The 11,861-nt window shown below is 54.7% G+C and overlaps 1 protein-coding gene across 1 annotated transcript in view; it reads left to right on the plus strand.

The window, feature by feature from the left end:
- DUOX1 (dual oxidase 1) overlaps positions 1–9,990 on the plus strand; it is a 31,148-nt gene extending 21,158 nt beyond the window's left edge. The window contains exons 26-33 of the mRNA XM_070378517.1: positions 226–275; positions 1,718–1,845; positions 5,804–5,957; positions 6,356–6,588; positions 6,837–6,995; positions 8,309–8,464; positions 8,608–8,736; positions 9,278–9,990. Coding sequence (XP_070234618.1) covers positions 226–275; positions 1,718–1,845; positions 5,804–5,957; positions 6,356–6,588; positions 6,837–6,995; positions 8,309–8,464; positions 8,608–8,736; positions 9,278–9,400 — 1,132 coding nt within the window. The 3' untranslated portion in view covers positions 9,401–9,990. The remainder of the gene's footprint in view (positions 1–225; positions 276–1,717; positions 1,846–5,803; positions 5,958–6,355; positions 6,589–6,836; positions 6,996–8,308; positions 8,465–8,607; positions 8,737–9,277) is intronic.
- Positions 9,991–11,861: the final 1,871 nt, after the last annotated feature.

Consider the following 11,861-nt stretch of genomic DNA (forward strand, 5'->3'; position numbering starts at 1 on the left):
AAGAGGGTGAAATTATTTGCAGAAATCCTCTTGGCTCAAAAAAAAGAAAAAAAATTTTCTTGGCTCAGGAGTGGGTCCCCCTCCAGGTTATAGCACAATGATCATCTTGAGCCCCGAATCCCAAGTTGCAGAAAGGGAGACTGGTGGCTGGTTTGGGGTGCCTCCTCTAGAGGGTCCTTTCTGGAAGTCCTAGACATCCCCTCACTTGCTTTCCCTTCCCCACAGATCTGAGTTCCCCCAGAAGTATTACTGGTGGTTCTTCCAGACTGTGCCAGGTGAGAGCCCTGTCTGCTGCATGTGTTTCTGGGCCTGGCTCTGAGTGCCAGGCTCTGGGTTTTGCCTGCCACAGGCAGCCCAGTCACTCTGGCTTGGTGCTTCTGGCCTTGACCGTGAGCCAGGCTCTGCCCTTGCCCAGAGTGCTTTCCTGGGCTATAGGGGACTGCATTCCAGGCCTTCTCTCAAGAGCTTAGCTGGGCTCCTCCCCCAGTTCTGAGCTAGTTACTCCCTCTGAGGAACAGCAGTGTATCCCCTCCACCTGAACACACACACCTACCATGACAGTGACTTTGAGGAATGCTGTGCCCCAGCTATGTGGGGGAGGGGCTGGGCTCTTCATGGAGCCTGGCAAATACCCTTCCCCCTCCTGGCAAATAGGCTTCCCCTCTGTTCTGTAGTCTTTACAAGAGCCCATATTCCCCACTCCCCATAATCACCCATTTTAGAGCTATTAGCTATGAATCTATTCAAATGCTTCTTGAAGCTATTTATATTTTAAGTCTGTTCCCTCCTTGGAGTAACACATCTTTCTGTAAATGTGTTACACTCCTTTCTGTAAAACACAGCATGTTTTTTTATTTTTCTTTAAACCCTAAAACGATCTGCTTTGAACTTCAGAGAGTGCTTGCTGATCCTGCACACTGGGGTTTAGTGGATCAAGCCATGTTTACGCTCTCCTCTCCATTCAGGACTTATAGGCTTTGGCTAGATCCCTTCTTAATCTCTGCTTTTCCACACTACAGGGCTCTAATCTTCCTCACTTCTGCCTCCTCCTCCTTGATCACATGAGGGACCATTCTCTGGAATGGCTCCAGTGTTGCCTAGGATCCTCTGTGAGAGGAGGGGTCTCCCACCAGGTCTGAGTGGGTGGAACTCAGGGGGGCTCTGGTGATGAGCAGTGATGATGTGGTCCCACTCACTCACTGTGTCAGTGTTCATGCTCTGTGATGTGGCTGCCGGGTAGAGTACTACCTGGCCCCTGACCAAGCCTCGACTCCCCAAGGGTAGGGCCTACAACATCCGGAGTTCTACTCAGAGGACTCAGAGTAGCTGCCCTGTCCATTCATTCACTCAGCACACATTTTCCTAAGGCCCGTGGTGTGCCAGGCCTTACACGAGGCACCCGAGTGCAGTGGTGAACTAGCCTAGCCTGAGCCCTGTTCTTGTGGACCTGAGAGTCAAGAAAGTGACAGATACGAAACAAATAATGACACGGGTGCTTGAGACATAACCATCGTGACAGGGTCTATGAAGGACAAGCAGGGTCTGGGGAAGTGAAAGGCGCTTATTATCAGTGGTGTTGGGGAGAGGAAGAGGGAAGGATGGTGGGCTTCTGTCACTCGCCTAGAGCTGTGGAGTGGAGAGGGGACCCTGGGAGCCTCAGAACAGCCGGCTCTGTGAGGCCCTGTTCCTCTGCCCTCACCCCATGTTCATTTTGCAGGTCTCACGGGAGTCATGCTGCTCCTGATTCTCGCCATCATGTACATCTTCGCCTCCCGCCACTTCCGGCGCTGCAGCTTCCGGGGCTTCTGGCTGACCCATCACCTCTACATCCTGCTCTATGTGCTGGTGAGGGGTTTGGGATATGAACCAGACCAGCAGAGTCTGGGTGGATGTTCCCAGGGAGGCAGCAATGGCCGAGACATCCACCTTAAAAGATGGAGATTATAGTATGGGGCGCTCAGGTAGACTGACCCAACATGCAGCACTCAGAAGGCTGACTCCCTGGCATGTGTTTTGCAGGAGCAGCCTTACCAGGCTGATCTACATTCCTTCTAGACACCCCCACATCATTTCTGCCCAGTCAGTCTTTCCCGTCTTTGGGTGGTGGTTTGGGCTCTTGGGTGGACTCACTCAAGGAAGCATTGTCTTTTTAAAGAGAAACTCACCCTTAAGTAGGTTCTGCCATTTTGTTTCTGCGGTGTTAGCTACCCCATCCAGCTAGCTAAGTGCCACTTGTAATGTCAATGAACTTGCTCAAAGTGTCTTCTTTGGATTGTTGATAAAATGGATTTTGAGACTCCACCTCTCCCCTTTCCTTCTTATCCTGGGCTCCTGCCTCCCTTCCTTCAGATTCCCTGCCTCTGTCCTTTCCCTCTTCCCCTGGGTTTGCTCTCTGTTACTTTAGTGGCTGTTTCCAGAGATAACTCTGATCTGTACTGCTGCGGCATGGGTCTGCTTGGCCTGCCTTCCTCACAGACACAGGCACTTCCCCAAAGGGCATCTGAGGGCCTTGCTGAGAAGGTAAACCAAGTCCCAAAGCTCTGACGTCCCCACTGGTGATAGCCTGGCTGCCAGGATTCAAAACATGCAGAGCTCACACATGGCTGCCCTGGAGGTCACCTGGCTCTAGACACAACTGCACACAGGGGTCTTCTTTGTCCTAAGACAAAGGGAGAAAGGTCTTCATTGCCTGGGTCTGGATGGCACTGGTTGTCTGCCCTGCCCCCTCCCAGGTGCAGCTCTGTCTTCAGTGGGAAGTAAGAATGTCTGGTTCCATCTTGCCTGAGGCTCAGCACTTCATGGTTCTGGAGAACTACCCAGCCTCAGCTTAGATGTTTCCGAGAACTCATGAGTTTGTTTCTTTGGAAGCTGTGGCTAATTTATGCCTCCCTCACCAATTTCTTGATAATGGGTAGAGCCCTAGAATCTGGGTTACTGTTATTGTTAGGGGTGGAGATCATAGTTTTGTTCCTGCTGATAAAGCAGCTTTTTAAAAAAACTAGATCCAGAAGAGTGGCCAGCCTTGTTTTCTGAGAGCAAGACTGGTTTCTGATTTATCCCTGGGTTCTGGGGATCACTGGGGAAGCCAACAGAGAAGTCAGCAGCTAACCAAGGTGCAGGACCCTCAGCTGGGAAGTCCTAGCACTGGCAGCCTGGGAGCATCGCAGGGTTCCCCAGGTGGCACTAGTGGTAAAGAACCTGCCTGCCAACTCAGGAGACATAAGAGACCTGGGTTTGATCCCTGGGTCATGGAAGATCCCCTGGAGGAGGGCATGGCAACCCACTCCAGTATTCTTGCCTGGAGAATCCCACGGACAGAGGAACCTGGTGGGCTCCTCAATAGGGTCCAAAGAGTTGGACGCAACTGAAGCAACTTAGCATGCAGGCACAAAGCATCAGCTGCCTTTCCATTTATCTCAGATGTGGCCACTTGCCCTCAGACAGAAAGAGAAGTTACAAGTAAATGACTCCAGTGTGGAGCAGACCCTGGGCAAAGGTGTTTAGGCTCCTGATTCAGGCTGTAGAGGCTGGAGCTAGTGCAGCAAAGCTGAGCTGGCAGGCTGTTCCCCAGGCTCCTTGATCAATCATGACTCTGCAGCAGCTTTGCGGTTTCAAGGTAGAGCCAACACCAAGCAAGGTGTATAAACAGAGGAGTATGAAGTCATCCAGACATTGTTCTCAGCCAGTGGATGCTCAGAAAGCCTCAGGGGTTGGCGTGGGCTCTGTAATGAAAGAGGATCTTGGGAAAACTGGAGACAATTCACAGCCCAAAAAGGTTCGAGTTAGCTCTGTGGGGAGAGGTTCAAGAATTGGGGAACACTCAGCTGGAGGAATGGAGAACTGAATGAGGGACTGAGTTCATTTGAACAGTTATCTGTTGAGGGCCTAGGATATACTTGCTCTGTAAACAATCTGCCTGCAATGCAGAAGAGCTGGGTTGGATCCCTGAGTCAGGAAGTTCCCCTGGAAAAGGAAATGGCAACCCACTTCAGTATTGTTGCCTGGAGAAGTCCATGGACAGAGCACCCTGGTGGGCTACAGTCCATGGGGTCGCAAAGAGTCAGACTCGACTGAGTGACTAACACACACACAGGCCCAGCAGAGGAGGGGGAGACTCTAAACTCTGCCCTCGGAAATTGAGGGTTAGCTGCAGAGATTAGTGCCATGCACGTGCAATGATCAAAATGACCAGATAATATGGGATTAATTGCTGAGCTGAATGTTCCAGTCTGTCAGTTACAAGAGCTCATTGAAGGGAGCCTCATTTGGGCCAAACTGGTTAGGGAAGATTTCACAGAGAAGACGGAACTTGGGCTAAGCCTGAAGGAGAGATAAGCTAAGGTTTAACAGGGCAGTGTGGGAACTGAGCATTCTAGGTGGAAGGAATGGCACCTATGAGGGACTGCCCTAGTAGTCCAGGGCTTAGGACCCTGCACTTTCACTGCCAAGGGTCCGAGGTCTGGGTTCAATCCCTGATCGAGAGAAAAAAAAAAGAAGAAGAAAGGCAGGAGCACTGGTGGAGAGGTGGGAATGACAATAGAATATTCAAAGCTGAAGGGCTGTGGCTCAGCTGAGAGGCCACGCTGTGTGGGAGATTGTAGGAGAAGAGCAGAGGGTGAAGAAATCAGGCTTGGGCAACACATAGGATTAGGAGTTGGGAGGAGCAGAGCCAGTGCAGGAGATAGAAAGTGAACAGTCAGAGAGGGAAAGAGGGAAAACCAGCAGGACATTATTGCTAAAGAGGCAAGGCAGGGATGCTCACTAGAGCCATAGGCTGCGGAGGGTGGGAGTGAATGCCATCTAAAGGGAGACCTCGGGGACTTGCTACTGTGAGTCTGATGTGAGCAGATCCTGAGAAGAGGTGGAGGGGGGAGCCAGACTGACCAGACTCAAACAAGCAAGCGGAAAGAAGGGGGCAAGTTGTCTCTGACCATGTTAGACCAGCTGGTTGGGGAAAGAACCAGAGCTGGACAATACCTGTTAGTTACTAAATGGAAAAAGAGGACTGATTAGGTGTCTTAGTCTCCAAAAGAGTTGGGTAAATTGGGGAAACCCCTTCCACTGACTCACTAGTTATTGAGTACCTACCATGTGCCAGGCAGAAACTGCTGGGAGCTGAGAGTGTCATGGAAAATGGATGCAGTCCCTACTTCTCCAGTCCAGTGGGGAGAACAACAGTAAACATGTCTATGGATGAAGGAACACAAATATCGTGGATGACGACAGTGAATGGAGTTAACAGGGAGACGGGATAGAGAGTGTGCTGGGGGAAGGGAGAAGGCCTGAGGAGGCCTTTCTGCGGAGACCTGAAAAATGAGGTGGTGGGAGGAACTAGGGGAAAGGCCTTCCCACCAGAGGGAGCAACAGGTGGAAAGTCCAGAAATAGAAAGAACTTGTGTTTGAAAAACAGGGAGCGGGGAATGTTGCCAGGCAGAAAACAGAGCATCACAAGGCCTTGTGGTGAAGTGGGAAATCCTCTAAGGTTTTCTGAGCTGGGATGACATGATAAAAGGAACTTAAAAAGTCATACTGACTGTCTTGGAAAGAATACATCACAGTAGGGCAGCCTGCAGACAGTTAGGAGGCTACCACATGAGTGCAGGTGGCTTAGTCTAGGATGGTATCAGGAAGATGCAGATGGATGCTATGGAGGATGGGTTGGGAGTGGTTAGGTTTTGGAGCCTGGAAGGAGCACTGCACCTGATGAGGTGGGGATTGGATAGGCCAGTTGGGGAAGGATGCAGGGGTCAGACCCTTTTGTGGGTGTGGCTTCAACCTCAGCTGTACTCTTTGCTCTCTCCAGCTCATCATCCACGGCAGCTTCGCCCTGATCCAGCTGCCCCGTTTCCACATCTTCTTCCTGGTCCCAGCACTTATCTATGTGGGGGACAAGCTGGTGAGCCTGAGCCGGAAGAAGGTGGAGATCAGCGTGGTGAAGGCGGAGCTGCTGCCTTCAGGTACCAGCCTAGAGGCTGTCGGGGGAGCAGGCTGGTGGTTCTGTGGATGCTGACAGGGCAGGGAAAAGCCTGGTCCAGTGGAGTTAGCAGGGTCCTTGAGGTGGTAGGGATGGGGGAGTGAGAACAAGAGGCTCTTTGCCAGGGGACCTAAGCTGCTCTCACACCAGAGAGAGGAGGGGCCTGGGCCAGGCCACTCCTTGTCCTGCTGCCCACCAGCCCCAGTGCTGCCCAAACCCTGCTCAGGGTAGACATGGCCTGGGGGTGTTGTAACTTCTGATGAGGGGAGGCCTCCTTTGTCATATTCTAAAAGCAGAGCTGAGGTTGCAGGTGGGGAAACTCATGGGGGGCCCCACTGTTGCTGGATTCAGAACAGCGGGCTACTGCCCACCTCCCCTCAGGAGTGACCCACCTGGAGTTTCAGCGGCCCCAAGGCTTTGAGTACAAGTCAGGACAGTGGGTGCGGATCGCCTGCCTGGCTCTGGGGACCACCGAGTACCACCCCTTCACGCTGACGTCAGCGCCCCACGAGGAGACGCTTAGCCTGCACATCCGGGCAGCGGGGCCCTGGACCACCCGCCTCAGGGAGATCTACTCACCCCCGACGGATGACAGCTGTGCCAAATATCCAAAGGTGCCCAGACCCAGGCGAGGTGTACCACATGCTCCCACATCCCCTTAGTAGGCGTTGGTTCTGCGGCACCAGACTCCCCACTGTGTTCCTCCTTGAGAGACTGATTCTTCCGGATGATGCTTCAAGGCTCCCACTGCTCCCTCATTCCATAAACCTACCTGCACTTCTCTGCCTCCCATTTCTGGCTTCAGAACTGTGGTGGTAGCCGAACTCAACTCTAACCCTTTAACTCTAACCCTTTCCTGCAGCTGTACCTCGATGGGCCATTTGGAGAGGGCCACCAGGAGTGGCATAAGTTTGAGGTGTCAGTGCTGGTGGGAGGGGGCATTGGGGTCACCCCCTTTGCCTCCATCCTCAAAGACCTGGTCTTCAAGTCATCAGTCAGCTGCCAAGTGTTCTGTAAGAAGGTGAGTGGCCCCTCCTCCCACCAGCTGTGGTCCCCTGCTCCCTGTCACTGTGTCCATCTGTGCCTGTCCCCTGCCTCTGTTCTTGGCCTCCCTGTTCTAGGCAAGGCTGAGCTGGCCTGACCCAAGAGAGTCAGGATATTGTTGTTGTTCAGTAGCTCAGTCGTGTCCGACTCTTTGCGACCCCATGGACTGCAGCATACAGCACAGTCGGACTATTCCTGGACCCTAAAGGACAGAGTGGTTTTGCTGATGCCTGCAGGCTCTGCCCTCAGTTATGCGGTGCCCCACATAGAATCTGCTTCTGAGAGTCCCTCCAGCCAGGGATGGAGAGGGGGCCCGCCCCTCAAGCACTGTTGGGTGGGGAGAGGGAAGGGAACACTTGGGGTGGGGCACCGGTGAAACCGGCCCTGCTCTCAAGAGGAAGAGGAGGAGAGGCTGCAAGGCAGGGCTGGTGGGCCTGGTCGGCTCCAGGAACACAGCCCAGGCCCTCAGGCCCCTCCACAGCAGGCCCCTTCACCTGAGCCTAGCCCTGGTGGCAGGCCCCTGCTTGTCTCTCTGGGCCCGGCAGGTGAGTCAGGGGTGCAAGAATGCAGCGGGCAGAGGCCCAGCCTGTATGCTGTCAGCACTCGGAGGGTGACAGACAGCTACCTGGCTTCCCTGTTTGTGCCAGCTGTCTCTGCTTCTTAACTCACACAGCCCCATTTCTTCCTATCAGAAGCTGGAGATGGGTCCCTCAGGGACCCATTTATTTATTTGGCTATACCAGGTCTTAGTTGCAGCTTGAGAACTCAGTTGCAGCATGTGGGAGCCAGTTTCCTGATCAGCGATCAAAACTGGGCCCCCTGTATTAGGAGCATGGAGTCTTAGCCACCGGACCACAGGGAAGTCCTCCCTGGTCTCTCTTTGAGCCCATGCCCATCCACTCCAGGCAGCCAAGTCAGTCTTCCCAGAGGCCGTTCTGTGACGCACCCCTTATTGGGTCCCTCTCCCCTCGGGCAGCCTGTAGGTTGGGAGCCTAGCAGCTTGAACAGGGCCCACTGGACTGAGTGGAAGGGCAGGCTGCCTCCCACCCCACCAGACCTTCAGCTCACTTGACAGGGGTCCTTTCTCAACGGCCCCAGGCTATTGCTCACTTTCACTTCTCCGTGTCCTAGGGCAACTCTGTCTCCCACCTCAGAGCATGGCCCCATACACTCACCTCCTCTGGCTGCCGGGGGAGAGGCACAAGCTGCTCTGAGACCAGGAGTGGCGATTCCTGGGAGGTAGGGACTCTGAGACGAGCTGGGTCCTAAGCTCCAGCCCTGTGTTCCCAGATCTACTTCATTTGGGTGACTCGGACCCAACGGCAGTTTGAGTGGCTGGCTGACATCATCCGGGAGGTGGAGGAGAATGACCGCCAGGACCTCGTGTCTGTACACATCTATATCACCCAGCTGGCTGAGAAGTTCGACCTCAGGACCACCATGCTGGTGTGTCAGGGCCAACCAAGGAGTGGCTCTGTGGGTGGGCAGGGCAAGCCAGGATGGCCAAGGTGGGTGGGCGGACCAGCCTCTGGACGAGAAGCTGACCGAGTCTGCTGGCTGTGACCTTCCTCCTCTGCTTCCTCCCCCAGTACATCTGTGAGCGGCACTTCCAGAAGGTGCTGAACCGGAGTCTGTTCACAGGCTTGCGCTCTGTCACCCACTTTGGCCGCCCCCCCTTCGAGGCATTCTTCAACTCTCTGCAGAAGGTCCATCCACAGGTCAGTTCCCACCCCACATTCAGGTTTTCTTCACCTTCATCATTTGAGGCCTGAGCAAAGCTCCCAAACCTCCAAAACCCATAAAGGGAGGAGGACCCATCCCTGAGGAGTCTGGTGGGGTGATGGAATGGAAAGGGAGAGATGCAGGCCACTCAAGGGCCAAGGGAGGAAGCAGGCAGCAGGGACTTGCTACTTCTGAAGCTATGATGCCTTGTCTCGAAGGAAGGGCTCAGTGGTGGAGCTGGTCCTCACCATAAACTCAGAGCTACCCTTACCATTAATACTATCCAGACAAACACTGGGCTAGCAAATGCCTTGGAAAAGAGTCAAGGCTGGCCTCACAGAGAACAAGTCTTCCAAAACTCGGTGAGATTTATAAACCCTGAGCCAGCCCTCACCATGCACAGTATGGAGTAAACCTTCACAGGATCATGGAATGAGTCCTCACCAAGGACTCCTGCTGGTCTTTCACATGAACATGGAGTTAGACACTGAGTTGGACAGTGACTACTGAGCTGGCCTTCACTTCTTTCTCCAACAGGTCCGGAAGATTGGGGTGTTCAGCTGCGGCCCCCCTGGCATGACCAAGAATGTAGAAAAGGCTTGTCAGCTCATCAACAGGCAGGACAGGACTCATTTCTCCCACCATTATGAGAACTTCTAGGCTTCCTGCCCAGGGGCTCTGCCCATTGTCTAGCTGAGCAGAGGTTCGGCCTGACACGTCACCTCCAGATTTCTTGTTTCTGGCTTCCTCAGCCATCTCCCCATTTCTACCTCCCAACCTCGGTCCAGGTGGCCATGGTCAGTCACCCCATGTGGGTTCATGGACTCCCAGGCCCAGAATGTCTCAGCCTGGAGAAATGCAAGGCACTGTGTAGGGACTAAAAGTTGGGAGCTAGGAGATCTATTATTGTTTTGTGACTAAGTGACACCTCTTCTTCCAAAATAAGGAAAAAAATCAAAAGGCTTGAACAGACAAATTGTGTGTGTGTGTAGAGGGCTGTGAGTTTAGGAATGAAGTGGGAGCACATATAGATTCTGGCATCCTAAAACCCCTACCCCCCACCCAAATCTCCACTCCTCTGAGCTCTCCACTGTCAAAGGGCTGGAAAATGCCTTAGAGAGGGTAGAGCCACAGAGAGCAATTTACAGGAATGCCCCCCTGAGGACCCCATTCCAACAGTACAATTGATCTTTTCCCCAAGTTTTTAAACACGTACTGTCGTCAGAACCTGGCCCAACATGTCTGGGTGCTCCTCCGCTCTCCTCCCCTCTTCCTGCTCTAATAGTCTCTTTTATAAATAAACCACTTTTCTGCCCTACTGCTACTGCTAAGTCACTTCAGTCGCGTCCGACTCTGTGCGACCCCAAAGACAGCAGCCCACCAGGCTCCCCCATCCCTGGGATTCTCCAGGCAAGAACACTGGAGTGGGTTGCCATTTCCTTCTCCAATGCATGAAAGTGAAAAGTCAAAGTGAAGTCGCTCAGTCATGTCCGACTCTTAGCAACCCCATGGACTGCAGCCTACCAGGCTCCTCCGGCAAGAGTACTGGAGTGGGGTGCCATTGCCTTCTCCGTTTCTGCCCTAAGGGTTTCTTTATTCTGCTCCAGGATGGGTTAGGTACTGGCAGAAGAGCCATTCATGTGGCTAGTTCACCATGGCTGGCCCAGACATTGTCTCTGAGCTTGCCAGCACCCACTGAATAAGGGAACCCCTCCAAGGCCACCTGCCGCGGCTAGAGACCTCTTTCCCTGCTCAGCGGCACCTTTCCTGACAGAAGGCCTCTCAGGGCAGGTGGTGTGGGGCTTCTGAGCCTGTTCAGGAGGGACAGGGGGAGGCGTGGGGGCTTCTAGAGAAGGTGGGCTGGGCACAAAGTGGGAAGCAGTGTAGCAGGACACTGCAGGAATCTGCAGGGAGCCAGAGGTCACCTGACTTGCTCCAAGACGTCAGTTACTCCCAGCTCTTCTCTGAGCAGTGGAAGGGTTGAGCACCTGTGCCCACATGAGTCTTCTATGGAGTGAGATGGCAGTGAGGAGACATGCACTCATCACCTAACGTCTTTGGGCCTGTTTTCTAATCTGCAAAATAACTGAATGCCCTCCAAGTCTACTTCAGGATAGGGCAACCTCTGAGCGAATTTCTGAAGCAGGACTCAATTTCAAGTCATCCTTTCCAGTGTCCCCACAGAATTCTTGAATTTGTCTGATCACAGATCCTCGATTTTGATAAATTCAACCACTGGGTTAGAAAATCCAAATTCCCCTGCTTCACACCGCGCTTAGGAGCTGCAGGTGTTGGTGGCGGGTGGGGGTTGCGGGCGCGGTTCTCAGGCTGCTTTCTCAGGGCAGCCGTCCCCAGGGTGTTAGTTCAGCCCGTCCTCAGGAGTTTCTGCCCAGCTGGCCCATGGGAGCGGGCGGGCGGGCCTGCAGTGGTTTGACAGCAGCTCCGCCTGGCGGCCCAGTGGTATCCAGAGGCGGGTTGCCGCTGCGGGGCCACCAGGGACGTGGAAGGTTTGGCCCGGCTCTTGGAGGTGCGGCCAGCAGGCGGCGCACGCGGACGACCCCGCTGGGCGCCGCAGCCGCGAGCGAGATCCCGCCCGGGACCGGCCGCCTGCAGGTCTCGGGACCCGACCCAGCGACCCGGGCCGGGTGAGGCGCGGCAGGCCCTCGCTTCCTCTGGAAAGGAAACGCGGTCGGCGCGCCAGCTTTCCCGCCTCCGCCGGCGCGCGGCTTCCGCGTGGCAGGGCCGCCCTGCTCCCTCCCGCCTGGCGCGCTGCCTCTTTGTCTCTCCGCGGCTCCCCTCCTCCCAGACAAATGGCTGTTGGCAGGAAATTAGACGCGCTCTCAGGGAGCCGCGCTCGTCCGGGCGGCGGGGAGGGGGCGCCGAGCGGCCAGCCGGATCCGGGTGCCCACCCCCGCCCCCCACGCCGGGGCGGGGATGGGGGCCCCGGGGGATGCTTTGACATCTCGTCAAAGGAAGGAACTTGATGCTTCGAAACTGCTTTTCACAGACGCCCCGTGCCTGCTGCTCCAGAGCTGATTATAAACAGAATCTGTGCTCGCTCCGCTCCCTCCCCTGTCGGCCCGGGGGGGCGGCGGCGGCGCTGGAGGCGCGGACGCGGCTG

This window comes from Bos mutus, chromosome 10, assembly GCF_027580195.1.
Source record: "Bos mutus isolate GX-2022 chromosome 10, NWIPB_WYAK_1.1, whole genome shotgun sequence".
Classification (NCBI taxonomy): Eukaryota; Metazoa; Chordata; class Mammalia; order Artiodactyla; family Bovidae; genus Bos; species Bos mutus.